Below are 16,917 nucleotides of genomic sequence, written 5' to 3'. Positions count from 1 at the left end.
GAGGAACAAGCAGATAGGTAACCATTCTAGGGAAGTCTAGCTTGTGCAATACTTACCTAGGTTAGGGACTCCGGGCCTCCGGGGCGCGCTATAAGACACTCTCCACCTCCAATAACTCTACGAGCACTCTGGCTAGAATATCAATGATGTGACCAGAAATATCCACATTTAGCGTGTGCTCCGTACCTTGCACGCGGTCCGGAAGCTTCATAGACTGATGTCACACGCTTACTGCCGAACATCACTTCTACATCAAGCAACTTGTGGACGCACGACGCTCTTGGTCCAGGGAGAACGTCTGTAACTGCTTGAAGCTTTGCGGCATACTCTTCCGGTGGAAATGGATATTGCATATGACCACATAACCGAAGAGACCTTCGCATCAGATCGAGCTCCAACTCCAACCTCACAGAAAGCCGGTGCTCCCTCCTCGAAACCGAATCTAAATACTGAACTTCAAGAAACATTTCGAGCATTCTCGAATTCGCCCTGGGGTGCCAAGCTCGGTGGGCTTTGGGGCAATGTCCGCAAGCAAGGCGAGCAATACTATGAAGGTGCAAGGCGAGAAGTAGAGGGCGCAAGTGGAGAGGCTCTAAAGGGCTTCTCAGATCTGAAAGAGACAATTGTGAAGCGAACAAGGAGTTTATCGTTGGACGAAGACAGGGCAGAGGGCTCGCAATCGAGGAGTGGGGAAGAGGACAGCACCCCTACGGCTACCGATACCGAAGAGAGCGAACCGCATAAGAAAAGGACCGAGAGTGAGGTTATCAGAGAGAATGAGAGCCTCATATCCAGATTCCGGAGCGAAGCGGCAAAGCGGTTGAAAGATATCGAAAAAGCAGAAGATGCTGCAGATGAAGCCTTGCTTCGGTTTGGCACCAACATCCGCAACTTCCTGCGTGATGCTGTTGCGATCGCTCCACCGTCCGAAGAGATTGGCGAGGCAAGGAATAGTAGTAGTGTGTTGTTCGAGAGCAAAGACTCCAGTGGGAAAAGAGTGATTCATACGACAAGATTTGACGCACAGCTCCACGTCATCCATTCGACACTTGACAGCTTCGCCAAAGATCCCATCAGTGGCGAGTGGCCGAAGTTCAAGGATGAATTCAAGATAGACGAGAAGACTGAGGATATCAGCAGTGATTTGAGCAAGTACCCCGAGCTGCGAAGAGCTATGGAGCAGCTTGTTCCAGAAAAGGTTGACTACAAAGACTTCTGGTGTAGATACTACTTCTTGAGGCTTGTCATCCAGACGGAGGAGCAGAAGAGAAAGGATTTACTCAAGGGTAGTTGGGAAGCCCTAATTCTTTCAATAAGTCCACGAGCTAAGCTATGCGTTTCTAGGAGCATCATCACAAAACGAAGAAGACGAAGAAGTGACATGGGATGCTGACTCGGATGACGAAAAGGATGATGGCCCTTCGCGTCCTTCAACCTCTCACAAAATAATACTTTCCTCAAATGATGATACAGGTTCTAGCACTGCTGCCACCCCGACGAAGCCTGCGATTGAAGGCCGTAACTCCCACGATCAGCACTCTCAACCAGACAGCGATGCCAGCTACGATCTTGTCAGCGGAGCAACGAGTAGGACGCCAGGGAGTCCGAAGGAGGAGGTCAAGGACAAAGTCAAAGCTGTGAAAAGGGATGAGGAGAGCGATGAAGAGGATTGGGAGTGACACTGAAAGCGATTGCCTGTGTTCTTCCGATCGTCAGGTTATCTTTTTCAAAACTGGAACCGGAAGGCCTCAGGCTGTATGGTGTTATAGGACTCAGGCTACACCACCGCTACTTAATAGGCAGGGTGTATGGCCAAGATTGGGGTGTGGTGCAAAACGCTGGCGCTAGGAGTTGCAGTACCAACGTATATTTTCTTATTTTCCTCCAATACCCATCAAGGCTCGTCTACCTCTTCGGTAATTCTAACAAATTGGATCACACTCACAAGTCTCGACCCAAATATGTTGTGGTCTAAGCTGTGATGCGTCCGAATTTTAGACCGTCCGCCCACCCCAGCTGTACTCCGTATCCATCCTTGATTCTTACATGGTAGAACGTGTCAGGCCTTCTACCTAGCTCCAATCTCCCTACAACATGTCTCTGATGCTACTGCCCACCGAAATCCACCTCGAACTCCTATCCACACTCGATCACGAGTCGCTCATTAACCTCACTTCAAAAAACCAATACTTCCGCTCTCTCCGCACCGATCAGCTACTCAAATCAGCTCTGCTCCATCTCGAGCACGTGTGCCGGGGAAAACGGCTTCGTCTCCGGAAAGAGCGCCGTGAACATGGTCGGCGTCTTACTCATGATGAACTCGAAAGCCTGGATTTCGTCTACCGGTTTCTGCTCTGTTACTCCTGTCTCAGATTGCGTAAGTGGAGGTCTTGTTTTTGTGCCTGCCAGAAACACGGGCGGCCTCAGATGGGTTCCATTAGAGCCGAGAAACGTTGCTGCAGGGCTTGTGGACATCCTCAGCTCGAGAGAGAGTAGTGCGGTGGGCTTTGAGAGGCAATGGCTCTTGTGATCGTCCCGTTGCTGGTCGGATGTAGGATTCTCTGGGGCTACGGGATCCGGGCTTTGCAGAAAAGGTTGATTCGATCCCTAAGCACGGGTTGGAGCAAAAATCCCGTGGAAACAGACGCGACAACCATTGCGACATGGGCTGGATGTGGCGCTGTGGGATAGTGAAATCACCAAATGGTGGTTAAAATGTGCACAATGGGAAGGGTGTCACAGGAAGGCCGCCACGGACAGGTTCGAGGCCCATTTTAATCCACTTAGCAGGGGTGAACGATTTGAAGTTTCAAAATCTGGGTAGGAATAGTTTAAATAGTGTTGTCATCATCAATTTACTGAGGATTGCTGCACAAACAGACGCCTCGGAGAAGAAGTGGACTTTGCGCAATGTATTATCAGCTGGAATTTGCTTGAAAAGGATTTAACAAAGCACAGCAACGCACTCATGCAGCTTGAAATACGTCGCGAGAAATATGTATTACATAGTGAATATTGCATGTTCTCTTTGGGACAGGACTCATCTCATTGAGCTCCGGACAGGACTGGTGAAAACTTCCTCTTGGAAAGTCTAGAGAACAGCACTGAGAAGCGTCATGGCTGCCAAAGGAATGGTGAAAAATCCAAGGGCGTAGGTTCCAGCAGTCAATCCATCGTCAAGACTGTGGCTCACAACTGCAACACCACAAACAACGCCAATACTGACAACCAGGGAGATGGCGATGAGCCAGAGCAGATAGTCAATGCGCCAACCCTCAACAATCATGAAAGCATTGACGGTCTTGCCGTATGGGGTTGCGGCGTCGTTGTAGCTGTCCTCTTTCAGCTCACTAACAGGAGTAGTCAGTTTTGGACTTGCATTTTGGGGTGTTCGATAGCCATCAAGCAACTTACCGATACGAAGTGATGAATCCAGTTTCCCTGAAGAACTCAATGCCCTTTCTGCCAACGCCATGCCGCCAGAAGTAATCGAGCATCGGAGACAACCACATGGTTTCGTTTCTTTGGTTCTCCAGAGCCCTCTTGTGCTGGACCATGCAATACTGATCTCCCAAGTAATCCATCACACTGTTGGCACACCTATGCTTGTCACACTCTGGGGGATTCTCGCCGGTGACATTTACTCCGCATTCTCCCCGAGCGATATCGTCATTCAGCATTTTCCCAAGGAGCCTATCGAATTCACCCCTCTTATTGTTATAATCAAAATTCATCAGGACGACTTCGACCTCGTTTCTTTTCTCATTGTAGTCGAGGAAGCGAATCTGTGCAACGAAACTTTAGCACCGCTGAAAAGACTAAACATAGGGCTCGAAGTTTTGCATACCTGGACTTCCTTGCATCCAACGGCTGAGAAAAGAGAGTGCCGTTTCCACCAACCACATAGCTTGCGGAAGCCAGCTGGATGCGGCTGAAAATCACTATTGTTTTTAAATTGAATGTCTTTAGCAATAGTTCGTTTCCCACGCCTGATACAAAGCCAGATACACTCGGTGTCTCCCTGATCGATCGCTCGCTGGCAATAGGCTTGAATGACCGAAGGTTTGCCTTCGCCTTCCCAGCAAAGTTGGAAGACTGAAGGTGAAGGCTTTTCCGCGTGTGGAGGAAGGTCACGGGATACGTTGCTTGAAGGTGAGGATTTTCCGCAATGGGTGACAGGCTGCTGTTCTAGATCAGGGATTTCTGAAGGTTCAGTCCCATGTGCTGATGCCATTTTGCTTTTAATCTGACTCGCTTGACTAAGATGCCTATCGGCGTGATAAGTAGTGGTTGCACTTCCATCGGGACGAAAATTGGTGGCTTTTCAATGTTCACGACCTGAGACTGTCATGATAGCCTTGCGGTGAGCCTTGGGTATAGCGATCTGCTATGACACCCTGTGTGGCCCACTAATGCACCTTGCCTGGCGATAGTGATCGAAGCATCTTTTACAGGTGGAATCAAACGACCTGATTTGCCCTGCCTTACCATCCCCTATATCAAGCCAAGGCCGATGCCGTTATGTCCACCACGAAAATGACGCTCTGATTCGGTAAAAATGATCTAATCGGACTGGGCTTGTATTTGACAAGGCTGAGTCCGCCCAGCTACACCTGGTGGCAGTTTTGTGAGTCATTCAGATAGTTGAGGATTCTTCTAATGCAGGCGCACTGAAAAAAGAACTCGAAGCAAGAAACATTACCCGGTACTAGTAGGGAGCGAGACATTCCCCAAGCAATGCATGCTGGGCAGTACTAACTACTAACTTAGAAGAGGCCTCTTAAAATAATGCTAGGGGGGCCATCAAGGTGCGCTTAGACTGAGCCTAACCATAAGATTGCTTAGAGAGTACAAGGATACACAGCTTAGTCGTCTGTGATCTGATAAAATCTCATTATCTATAACGTACTTTGCTAAAAATATGGTCACAGTATAGCCGAAATATGCTTCTCTTATCATATTAGTATGGTGGTCATTTGACAGAATGGCTGTCACTTCCACTAACGGCACTTAGCTCATACCTTTAGCTCATACCTTTAACTACTCTTTCTACTGGTACGTACGGAGTACTAGTACTACTAACTTAGTACTTAGTAGAGGAACCCCTGCCAAGCGCCCCTCATGGAAATTTATACTCACCCAGGACTTCTGTGAAGTAAAGGTGAAAGCGACAATCGATCATATATATTGCATCGGCTTCCACCTTTATATTCAACGCCGGAATGGCGTCCTACGATAGCTGGGCAAGTCCCCTGGGCTCTCGATATGCCAGTAAGCCCAATGTCTGCACTCCTTCCGAACATGCCCGCCCATGGGAGAGTACTAACTGTTATTTCGAAGGCAAGGAAATGCTTACCCTCTTCTCCGCTCGGACACGGGCTTCTACATGGCGATTACTTTGGATATGGCTCGCTGAATCACAACGAGAGCTCGGGCTTGACATATCGGAAGAAGCAATCGCGCAGATGAAAGCACATGCAACAATGACCGATGAAGACTTTGAGATTGCTGCAGCAGAGGAAAAGCAGAGGAGGCACGATGTCATGGCACATGTGCATGCATTCGGGCTGGCTGCTCCAGCTGCAGCCGCCACCATACATTTGGGCGCAACGTCGTGCTATTGCACCGACAATGCAGATCTGCTTTTCATCAGAGACGGCCTCTCTCTCCTTCTTCCCAAGCTTGCGATATGCATACAGAAACTTTCGGAATTCGCTGAAGAGTACAAATCTCTTCCCTGTCTGGGCTACACTCATGGTCAACCAGCCCAACTTACAACGGTAGGCAAACGAGCCTGTCTCTGGATCCAGGATCTCCTTATGGACCTTCGAAATATCTCTCGCGCAAAGTCTGACCTTCGCTTCCGTGGCGTCAAAGGCACAACCGGTTCTCAAGCTTCCTTCCTTCAGATCTTCAATAACGACCATGATAAAGTGGAAAAGCTGGACGAGCTCGTCACCAGAAAGGCAGGCTTCGGCCACGCTCCTGCATACATCATCTCCTCCCAGACCTACTCTCGCAAAATCGATCTCGACATTTCTAATGCTCTTGCCTCTTTTGGTGCGACTTGCCAAAGGATAGCAGGTGACATAAGACATTTAGCCATGTTCAAAGAGCTGGAAGAACCGTTCGAGAAACAACAAGTGGGTAGCTCTGCTATGGCGTATAAGCGTAATCCGATGCGCTCGGAGAGGATATGTTCGTTAGGCCGGAAACTGGCGAGTCTGAATAGTACTACGTCTAATACGTATGCTGCGCAGTGGTTTGAGAGGACGCTGGACGACTCGGCCGTGAGAAGGATAGACCTCCCTGAGATGTTTCTGTGCGCAGATGCATTGATGATATTGCTCGACAACGTGTCCTCAGGTCTGGTTGTATATCCAGCTGTGATTCAACGACGAATCAATGACGAATTACCCTTCATGGCGACAGAGAATTTCATCATGCGAATCGTGGCCAAGGGCGGCTCGAGGCAAGAAGCTCACGAGCACATCCGCATCTTGAGCCACGAAGCTGCGGCTGTGGTGAAGCAGGAAGGGAAGAGTAACGATCTCATTGAGAGGATTCGAGAGGACGAATATTTCCGGCCGATTTGGGATGAATTGGAGGATTTGATGGATGCCAGGACTTTTGTGGGTAGGGCTCCGGAACAGGTGAACAAGTTTCTGCGGACGGAGGTCAAGGAGGCGCTGAAGCCATATGCGGAAGCGGTTGCGGAGGTCAAGGCGACGGAGCTGACGGTTTGAGGCGACGGTTGAAAGAAGACCTAGATTAGAGCGAGAATAGATACCAGTAAAATTTTGCTCAATCGGCTTCAATGTCGATATCGGTCATCATCCTCCATAAATACTTAGCACGCTCATCTGCACCGGTTGCACCCGCCGTACTCGTACCATTCCTCACATCGTCATCCTTCTTCCCATTTCCACCATCCCCATCCCTCCTCTCAACCTCATGACCCTCCCTCTCAATCTCCTCGAGCTGCTTTTCCGCTTTTGCTTTCACCCTCTCACATTCCTGCATCTCCCTCCTCCCCTCCTCAACCTGCTCCTCCATCATCGCAATCAGACTCTCCCTGGCCTGATGCGGCCGGTACATATTGATCAGCCAATGCGCATTCTGAAACAGATTCTTGATATCTTCTAGTTTCGGCCCGACAAGGGTCGGGTTTTGAGAGAGGATCACGCTTAATTCTTGGAAGTTTAGCTGTAGGGATCGGAGGATCTGGAGGAGGGAGGCGGCGTGGTGGTTCTGGTTGGTTGGGGTGGAGGGGTAGAGTTGTGGGATTCCTAGCTGTGAGAGTGGGGGGAGGGTCGTGGAGAGCTAAGGTGTGTTAATCAGCGGTGTCGGGTGGGACGGTGCTTAAGGTGCTGGGTACGTACGGTTTGTTCTTCTCCGAAGATGGTGTAGTTCTCGGAGGGTGGTGTAGGAGGCTCGAGGTAGCTGAGCTCGAGTGGTATATCTTCAGGCTGGATATTGGATTCTTTCAGCGCTTTGAGGCGAGAGAGGTTCTCGGTGGTGAAATGCTTCCAGAAGGGGGGTGGGGCGGGGAAGGGTGCGTTTGGTATTTGTTGCTGTTGGTTTGCCATTGTTGATGGGTATGCCTTGCCGTTTGGAGACTGCTTGAGACTCTGGCAATAGCCATCTACCGTGGCAAGAGCAGCTATATTTGGGCTATTAATTGCATGGTATTGTTATAAAAGGGAAAGCACAACAGTCTTTGGATTAACTCTGCGGCTGGCAGTATTCCATGCGCCGGCAATTGGCCGCTTGTTAGCGCGAAAATGAATACATGGTATTGTCGCCGAGACTCTTCAAAATGCCATCTTAGTCCCGCCCCACATTCATTGATCAAATCATGAGGAAAAAGCAGCATATGTTGAAACAGCCTCGAGCTGCCCGAAGTGGCATTCCAGAGCCAACAATCTGATCCGAACTCAATAATTATCGCAGGGATCTTGATGGGAAATGAAACTGAGTTTGAAGGATTACAACTTATTGAGATGAAAGCAAAAGAATTTAACGTCATTATATGACAACTACTACGGTATATACAGATGACTGGATCCCTTCAAAGACTTATATGTAGATTTTCGCCAATTTACTACTGTGACTTCCCAGGTAGAGTCCAAGACTCTAAATTCTGATAGTAGGAAGGAATGCACTTCAACTTTCCCGGGGCGGCTCGAGTACAGCAATCTGATGTGTACTATGTATGCGCCAAGACGCCAAAAAGAGGCAACCTACTAGTAGTAGTTACTACGTATAGCATGGTGCTAGTAGCAGCTAGTCGGCAATACATAGTTACACCTTTTTTGAGAAGCTTCCCTTGTTTCTGTCCATGATAAGACATGTCAATTGATACCCGAATCAGATCCAGTCCTCATCGTTGAACACATCCAATGAATTTCATATATCCACCTACTTTTTCTGTCATTTTACAAACAGATCCCTTAAATTAAACATCTGAATCAGGCAAAATTGCTGCACAGCAAATGCCAAGAATGCACAATGTGGCCAATGAATGTGTGCGCCGGGGCATACGTAATATATACAAGGTGATGAGGTGCCAGCCTACCAATGTCTATCCGTCGGAAGATTTTTGCCCCAAAGGGTTGTCAGAATTCGTCTGCGTTTTAGCCGAAATATAGCCGGGGCAGCAGACTACCCGCATTTTGACAAGCCCCGGGCCGCCACCCGCGCGATCCCTAGCCATCAGATATGTAGCCAATCAAAGCTCCCAATTTGCGGAGTTCAATCTGGTCCGTGCTTCTCATCTCTTGAACGCGATCGATCTTACTCCCCATGTGGATGCGCCTGATGGTATGGGGTGCACTTCAGTCACGCATTGTACATGAATCAAAACAGAAGCGGTGATGTCGTATCGCTCGACCACAAAGCATGGAAGGCAAGCATCTGCCTGGTTGCAACAACCAGGTTTCATTGGGTCAATCGGGAGGTTCTGGCAACGGTCCTACGCCCCTGATTACTTGGGCTACGTCTTGCTGGTTACTGCATATACGCTGGTAATAAAGTCGTCGATAGGACGAGGAAATGCTGACACGTTGAATAGATGGGACTGTTTATCGAACCCTTCCATCGCATGTTCTACCTTGACGATCGATCGAAGTCATACCCCCATGCTCTTGTGGAAAGAGTCCCTCCTGTCTGGTTGTTTGTTTACGGAGGCGGCATTCCTCTTGTTGTTATACTCGTCTGGACATTGGTTGCACGTTCTGGGTTTCATCAAGCTCATGTTTCGATCCTTGGGCTATTGATCAGCTTGGCACTCACGACCTTCCTCACTGATGTTGTTAAGAATTCGGTTGGAAGACCTCGACCTGACTTGATTGCGCGCTGCAAGCCCAAAGAGGGCACACCGAACAACACACTTCTGACAATCGATGTCTGCACAGAGGCGAACTCCCATATGTTACAGGATGGCTGGAGGAGCTTTCCGAGCGGCCACAGCAGCTGGGCGTTCTCTGGACTAGGCTATCTGGCAATGTATGCAATCCATTCTGCTTGAGCGAGAAGCAGTGAAGCTGATAAACATTTCTAGATTTTTAGCCGGCCAAATGCATATTTTCCGCCCTCGAACTGACCTTGCCCGCGTACTCATTGCTCTGGCCCCTCTAGTAGGTGCAGCTCTCATCGCTATTTCTAGACTTGAAGACTATCGGCACGATGTTTTCGATGTCAGTTGCGGCTCTCTTCTGGGCATGTTGGTCGCATATTTCTCGTATCGAAGATACTATCCTTCTGTGCGCTTGGCAAACTGTGATCAACCCTATCCAAGTCGATACGAGTTCGCAGTTCAAGCAAACCAAAACAGGTCAAAGCCTGACGAAGAGCAAGGCCTCCGCTCAGGCGACAGAGCGTCTGTAGACGACTCGACGGACGCCACGGAATCATATCCTCTTAATGATCTGAGAAGTGGTCCATGAAATTTCCATCAAGAATGTCTTCATGTAAGATATCTTCGAACGGGACCTCGATCTCCCTTATTCCAAGCGCTCTTCAAATCCGGGCATGGTTTTCTCGAAGAGTCTTCACGATGGTCATCGATCATCTTGTGCAGCACCTTTATCTGCCTGCCAAACTCCGCTTCGGACTCGGCGATACTGGTCCAGCTTTGCCTCATCTTGCTGAGGTCCCTGATCCGGTATAAGTCATGTTACATTGTTGCATGGCGTGTGGGAATGGTGGTCGCCCCTGCTAGCTAAGTAGTGGAGGTGAGGTCGTTGTAACCTTTGTCCATTTCTGAAGGATCAGTGGCATTCCGGCATATGGCTATAGCCTCGATCATATGCTGGGTATCGAATCACTGAAGGGGAACGCGGGCACTTTTGGGGACCTGGGTACGGCGGACTGTTACGGGCTTAAGGTCAATTCAAATTTTTGGATTTTCAAAATCAATTTTGAAATTTAAGATCGCTTTAAGACACTTCCCTAGATGCATCCTCTTGGGGACATTCTCTTGGGGACACTTTTTTTAGGGATACTATTTTAGGGGCACTCTTTTAGAGACACTCTTTCAGGGACCGGAGGACACTCTTTTAGGGATACTCCCTCCAGGGACATCCTCTCAAGAGCACTTTCTTAGGGACAATCTCTCTTATGACCCTCTCTAAGAACACTCTCTTAGAGGCATCTCTCGGAATACTCTCTTAGGATACTCTTCTAGAAACACTCTCTTAGAGACACCCCCTTAAAGACACCCTCTTAAGACATCCTCTTAGAGGCACAAAAATCATTGAGTAAATCTTCGTACACAATTACATGTAGTATTAGTTGAGATAAGAATAATCAGCAAGGACTGTGGGGCATCCAAAATTTGAATTGACCTTAAGACTGAGGGTTGTGGCTGCCTTGATCTAGGATTCTTAGCCCGGATTACTAAACACCACTAACCTGGCGTGCATTCCAATGGGAGCATTCCAGGTACAATGAATTGTTACGGGCTTTACTCCTACCCCTGAGCACGACAATAAAGATGCTGATGCCTGTAGACAAAGTCCCACTCTTGCGATAGAATCTGCCATCCTGCTAGGCAACCGTAAGCTGTGGCCTATTCTACTGGAAATCACATTTCAACGCGTCACTTTCGCGTCTCAATGTGACTATTAAGATCGCATGATTCTCTCCTGCTTTCGTGTTTCTCCGCTTCTGCTTTGTCAATGTGAATATCCAGTCTCGCTGATCTTCAGCTGTTTTCCCAGGAAAAATTTGTCTACTTTCAAGACCAAGTACTTTTCCCTTGGACCTTTTTGTTCATATTCATCTCAGGTTCAAGCTCGTCAACCAGATATCGCCATGGATCTACCGTCGTTGCCTGCTTCGATGCAGGATTTCCTTCCCTATCTTGCCAGTCAATCAAAGGTAGCAGAAGCGCTTGAACCTTACAAAGCTTATGAGGGAAAGCTTCGAGAGACGTTTGCTCAGCATCGAGACAGTCCCGTTCTGAACGACCGTCATATCAACACTGTGCCGCTGTTTGCAGGCCATGAGCAGACGATCAAGGTCCGCGCCCGTGACCTCGATCACGAGACTCATGAAGAAAGAGATAAGTATCTGCTCCCCCTTTCTGCTGGTGATAGAAAACTCAATGGCTCTTCCGCGATGGTCGGCTCGATCAAGGAATTCCGCTCAAACTTCAACCTCTTCTCCGAATCTTCCCTCGTTGATCTTGACTGGAACAATATCGTAGCTGCTGGTAGCTCGGTTGTCACATCTCTGCTTCCGGTTGGGGCACCGCATAATGAGAGCAAGAGAGCACTAAGGCGAGAAAGCTTGTCCCCTTGATCTTTAGCATTCTAATAATATCAGATCTTACTACCATGAGAAACTTGCTCCCGCTTCTGATGTAGACCTATTCATCTATGGGCTCAACGAGGAGCAGGCCATCGAGAAGATCAAGCAGGTTGAAACGAAGATTCGTGATAGCATCCTCAGCGAGACAACAACAATTCGGACCAAACACGCCATAACTATTGTATCTCAATATCCGACTCGCCACGTGCAGGTCGTCCTTCGCCTGTACAAGAGCGTCTCCGAGATTCTTACCGGTTTTGATGTTGATTGTTCTTGCGTTGCTTACGATGGCAGTCAGGTGTGGGCTGCTCCTCGCGCAGTGGCCGCGTATGTAACGCAGACCAACACTGTTGACCTTTCTCGTCGCTCGCCATCATACGAGAATCGCCTCTCAAAATACTCACACAGAGGCTTTGAGGTTTACTGGCCCCTGCTCGACAGGTCAAAGATCGACCCCACCATCTTCGAAAGATCCTTTTCTCGAGTCATGGGACTCGCGAGGCTTCTAGTGTTCGAAAAGCTGCCAGGCCCAAATGACCGCGAAACCTACCTTGCCAAGCGTAGAGAAGAACGTGGACGACCCCCGCTGCCATGGAATGCTCGCTACCGAAAGCAGTTACCTGGCAACGTGAAGGATTCACAGCCAGATGACGTTGCAGAATGGGTTGAAGAAGACGATATCTCAAACTATCATACTTTCACGATTCCATATGGTCCAAAGTACAACGCTAGAAAGATTGAAAAGTTGTTGTTCACGAAAGACCTCCTCCTCAATGCGGAATGGAATAAGCCGAAAGATCGAGAGACCAATCTGCATCGTCACCCTGCTTTTTTCGGGTCTGTAAATGATGTGATTCATGACTGCTGCGGGTTTTGTCCTGAACCACTTACAGACGAAGACTTGGCGGCAGCTGAAGAGGAGTCAAAGGTATTCATTTCTGGTGACATCAGCTTTCTGAAAGATGACCCTGGTCGTCAAGAAATCGGTAGCTTCCATCCCATCACTGATGATGACTGGACCGAGATGGCCTATGTTGGCAATACCGAACGTCTATGTCAAGCGATCGTTGACAGAGATCTCGAGCATGTCGAGGATTGGTGCAAGCAAGAAGGGGCGGATGTCAACCGTAGAGATCATACTGGCAGAACACCACTTCACCTCGCTACAATGAGCAGTACACCTGAAATTGTCCAGTGCTTGATCGACCACGGAGCACGTCTTGTGGCAAGAGTGGTGGATGGTTTCACCTCGTTGCACATTGCTTCTCGCAGAGGAAATACTGCCATGGTCAAAGCAATCCTTGACAAGAGTGAAGCAAACGAGGAGGAGGAAGCACGCAAAGAAGACCTAAAGAAGGAAGCAAGGCGTGCTGATAGAGAAGCAAAAGGTAACAACCGGGGTCTTACTTCTGAGGATATCGAAATGATAGAGAGAAACGATGACCGCGAAAATGAAGATCTCATCGAGGACAGTGACAGTGCTGACTCGGATCGGATGACTGAAGGTTCATTCGTCAAAGTTCCAGGCCCAAATGAAGACTCGGCCACGCCTGACTCTGACAATGAGAATGAACCAGATGTGTATGATGTGAACGTCCTTGCCTGGGATTATCCTGTCAGTCCTCTTCATTTGGCAATCCTGGGCGGCCATGTGGAGGTCATCGAGCTGTTGGTGTCCACCTTTGGAGCGGATGTTTTGCTTCCGGTCAAGCTTGTCAATGAGCACAACAAAAGTCCTCGTGCCGCCATCCTTGCGCTCGTACTCGCACTTCAGCTTCCTCTCCTAGAAGCCTGCAAGACAACGGAAAAGCTACTTGCCCGGGGAGCTTCATCAACGCAAGCCGACTTGCATGGCTTCTCTGCCCTAGAGTATGTCGTTAATAGTGGCAACACTGAGATACTTGACATTCTGCTGAAGTTCGATGAGCCAGCCGCCAAAAGGGCTGTCAATCATCTGACCATAAGTGGCTGGCAACATTATGCTGAGGTCAGTAGCCCCTTGCTTACTGCAATCCGAGGACGTCATGTTACCATGGTAGACAAGTTGCTAGAGCTTGGTGCAGAGCATTCTATCCACCGCGAAGTGTTTGTGCGTGCATACCATCGTACCTTTGAGCATGCCTCACAGGACCCAGAGGACATGAAGAAAGCTTATGAGGCCACGATCGAGCAGCCGATCATCACCGCTATCAAGTGCGACTTGCCTAAGGTAGCGCAGAAGCTGCTTGAGCTGGGTGCTGACGTGAACACTTTGCCTAAAGGCGCGTACAACATGGTACACAATCCATCAACGACGGGGTATGAGGAAACTAAATCCCTTCTGGATCTCGTTCAAGACCAAGCGAAGCAACTCAAGGAATACAAAGGTGATAAGAACGAGGAGTTGGACCCTCCGGCAGCACTTGAGCAGGATGAGTTCTACTTGCAAGGGCTACAGAAGGGCACTTACCGATATTGGCTTGCGGTTCATGACCTGGCACAAGCACGATCTTTGCATGGCTTGCAGAGGAAATGGTATCAAGAGTCGTTGGAGGAAACTGGAGACCCCCAGGAAGGTACACGGGAGAAAATGGTCGCAATAGCGGAAGCATTGTCAGAATATGAAGCAGTAGAGAAAGCCTTACTTGCAAGAGGGGCCAGGACATTCAGGGAATTGTACCCCGAACTCCAAGAAAACCAGCCTCCTCATTCGTGGGGCTACTACAATCACAAAGAAGCGTCACGGAAGAAGGAGCCATACATGACAACTCACAAATTCCTGGTACCCGATTTGACGAAAGTCAAGATGGATGGATACTTCCAGCTCTTCGAGGCTGCTTGGAAGGGCGACATTCCAACATTGAAAAGTCTCACACTTGGTGCTTGGGGAGCCCATTACGAACCATTGCAGATAGCAGTGAAAGATCTTCAGGGGTTCAGCCCTCTATCGATCGCTGTGCTCAGAGGTCATAGTGAACTGGTCAAAGTCGTCCTTGAGATATCTGCTGTGCAATATCAGCCAAATGAGAAGAAAGACCAATATAGGTACACCATTCGCCCATATGACGAGGACGAAAGCGAGATGGATCGCGATGATGACAGTGAAGACGTCAACGTCGTCTCAGAACTCGTTGACAACGATTACACTGTCAATGATGTCACTGCTCTTGCCGACAGGATCAGATCGAAAGTGTCGCCCCTACAGCTTTTGACCTGGCACTCAGAGATCTGGAGGGCGCTGGAGAACTCTAGAAACGACAAGGCTGCGAAGAAAACCCTTATGCCAGGTCCCTCAAACCGCAGCCCGTATCTTTACAATACTTCAAAGACTTCGTGGCCGTATTTCCACGCCCTCTGGGACATGGAATCCAATCGCTGCAGATGGTCTCTTATCAGATACACGATCGCTAAGAACGACATGGCGATGTTAAAATTTCTGACGGAGGTTGGCAATGGGCTTGCGAGAAGTAAGGCAGACGATGAGAGCCTTAAGGTCTTCACATGCTCGAAATCGGACTTTGATTTCGCGGTTCGTCTGGGACGGACGGAGATGATAGGCCACTTCCTTGCAGCGACAGGTGCATGCTTACCCCTTCAGAAATTGGTGGACACTTCCGGCGTAGTGGTCCAGGAAAAGCCAAAATACTATCAAGGTCTTTCAGTTTATGGCAAGAAGCGGAAAGACTGGGCCGACCAGGGCCGGGGCGTAACGCGCGCACCAGTCGAGGAAGACGTTCCTCCGTTACTCTCGGTGATCTTTGAAGGCAACTTGGAGTCCACCGAGTATTTCTTGGGAGATGCTCCATTGCGTCGTTACAAGGAGTTTGCAGCTGCCAATAAAGACGACAAACGCATCCGAGTGCTTGATCAAGCAGAAGGCGGGATCGATCAAGTCTTGTCAAAATGGCTTACGGACCGCAACAATATTGCCATACACATGGCTGTAATGGCGAAGCCTCGAAAGGACGGTTCGAATCCGACGCTGGAATTCCTCATTCGAAACATGCCGGAGGCCATTGATGCCAAGTCATCTACCGGCATCACTCCCCTTCAACTAGCTTTCCAACTCAATCGACTCTACGCAGCGAAAACTCTCATCGCAGCAGGTGCCAACCAAGCCACGCGCAATCGCATGGGCGAGAACTTACTTCACACCATCTTGTATGCGAATAGCTCAGACCCGAAGGTCCTTCGCGCCATTCTTGGCCTTCTTGAGCAATCTCTGATCCCGACTATGCTCCTCGAACGCTGCGCAAGCACACGCGTCGGTGGCTTAACTCCCTTCGCCTTCTGGATTCACAACAGCGCCGTCGGCAACACTGACGCGGAGGTCGTCCAAGTCCTTCTCGAATACAGCAAGGGTGCAGACCTCGAAATCATGGATGGTGCAGGCGACTATCCACTCCATTACCTTGTCCGTGGCGACCGCTCCAAGCTCATAGAAGCTATCATAAGCTACAACCCATCGCTCCTCTACAAGGAAAACGCCATGGGAATGACGGTGCTGGACATCGTCGATAATGCCTACCTGCGCGATCGAATGGATCACCCTCCCACAATCGAGCGTCACAGAAATGCTACTTCGGTCGTGGATCCGAGTCCAGCTCTCCTCCTCCCTAAAAACCGGAACAAGGTCTCTGAAAGCAACCCGGTCAAGAATTGGAGAATAGTGCATGAAGCCGCGTGTCTTCGTCCCGGCAGAAGACAACTCGTCAGTCTCTTCGATGCGAACGAAGTTGCCAAGAGATTGGCTGCGCAGCAGAGGGAGAAGAGTGACCGACCAGCCAACGCTGGTGGCAGGTACAAGGGATATGGAGAAGAAAAGAAGGGGGGGTACGAGTTTAAGCAGTGGATTGGAAGGGCGCAAGGATTTAGGAAGTGGGATCTTGAAAGATTTAGCAATGAGTTTATTGAGAACAAGGGGAAGGAAGAGGTGGTGGGAAACGGAGCCAGCGACTCCAGGAAGATGTCTTTCACGCGGGAAGAGAGCGATGAGGAGGTTTGGAGTGATGCCTACTGACCCTGTCAATGCAAACACCCTGTCTGGTCTGTAACAAAGCGCGGTTGTGGGGAGGGTCAGACCAGAAAGATAAATGACCTGATCGTTTTCATCCGACCCAGAGA

General features: G+C 49.3%; 6 protein-coding genes across 6 annotated transcripts; 4 read left to right on the top strand and 2 right to left on the bottom strand.

The window, feature by feature from the left end:
* Positions 1-340: 340 nt before the first annotated feature.
* EPUS_08137 (uncharacterized protein) lies at positions 341-1,679 on the top strand (the record flags this gene model as incomplete). The annotated part of the gene is made up of 2 exons (XM_007802098.1): positions 341-1,286; positions 1,345-1,679. The coding sequence occupies 2 exons, from the start codon at positions 341-343 to the stop codon at positions 1,677-1,679; spliced, it is 1,281 nt and encodes a 426-aa protein (XP_007800289.1).
* Positions 1,680-3,091: 1,412 nt separating this feature from the next.
* On the bottom strand, positions 3,092-4,234 carry EPUS_08136 (uncharacterized protein; the record flags this gene model as incomplete). The annotated part of the gene is made up of 3 exons (XM_007802097.1): positions 3,092-3,350; positions 3,415-3,785; positions 3,848-4,234. 3 exons carry the CDS (start codon positions 4,232-4,234, stop codon positions 3,092-3,094), a joined length of 1,017 nt encoding a protein of 338 aa, XP_007800288.1.
* Positions 4,235-5,222: 988 nt separating this feature from the next.
* EPUS_08135 (Adenylosuccinate lyase) lies at positions 5,223-6,746 on the top strand (the record flags this gene model as incomplete). Its single annotated transcript, XM_007802096.1, has 1 exon — positions 5,223-6,746. One exon carries the CDS (start codon positions 5,223-5,225, stop codon positions 6,744-6,746), a length of 1,524 nt encoding a protein of 507 aa, XP_007800287.1.
* Positions 6,747-6,804: 58 nt separating this feature from the next.
* On the bottom strand, positions 6,805-7,589 carry EPUS_08134 (uncharacterized protein; the record flags this gene model as incomplete). Its single annotated transcript, XM_007802095.1, has 2 exons — positions 6,805-7,323; positions 7,383-7,589. The coding sequence occupies 2 exons, from the start codon at positions 7,587-7,589 to the stop codon at positions 6,805-6,807; spliced, it is 726 nt and encodes a 241-aa protein (XP_007800286.1).
* Positions 7,590-8,876: 1,287 nt separating this feature from the next.
* On the top strand, positions 8,877-9,947 carry EPUS_08133 (uncharacterized protein; the record flags this gene model as incomplete). The annotated part of the gene is made up of 3 exons (XM_007802094.1): positions 8,877-9,026; positions 9,074-9,507; positions 9,563-9,947. The coding sequence occupies 3 exons, from the start codon at positions 8,877-8,879 to the stop codon at positions 9,945-9,947; spliced, it is 969 nt and encodes a 322-aa protein (XP_007800285.1).
* A 1,369-nt stretch (positions 9,948-11,316) lies between these two features.
* On the top strand, positions 11,317-16,813 carry EPUS_08132 (uncharacterized protein; the record flags this gene model as incomplete). Its single annotated transcript, XM_007802093.1, has 2 exons — positions 11,317-11,716; positions 11,871-16,813. The coding sequence occupies 2 exons, from the start codon at positions 11,317-11,319 to the stop codon at positions 16,811-16,813; spliced, it is 5,343 nt and encodes a 1,780-aa protein (XP_007800284.1).
* Positions 16,814-16,917: the final 104 nt, after the last annotated feature.

This window comes from Endocarpon pusillum (genome assembly GCF_000464535.1).
Source record: "Endocarpon pusillum Z07020 unplaced genomic scaffold scaffold1470, whole genome shotgun sequence".
Taxonomy (NCBI): Eukaryota; Fungi; Ascomycota; class Eurotiomycetes; order Verrucariales; family Verrucariaceae; genus Endocarpon; species Endocarpon pusillum.
The sequence above is the reverse complement of the archived record's forward strand: the minus strand, read 5'-3'. Positions and strand labels throughout refer to the sequence as shown.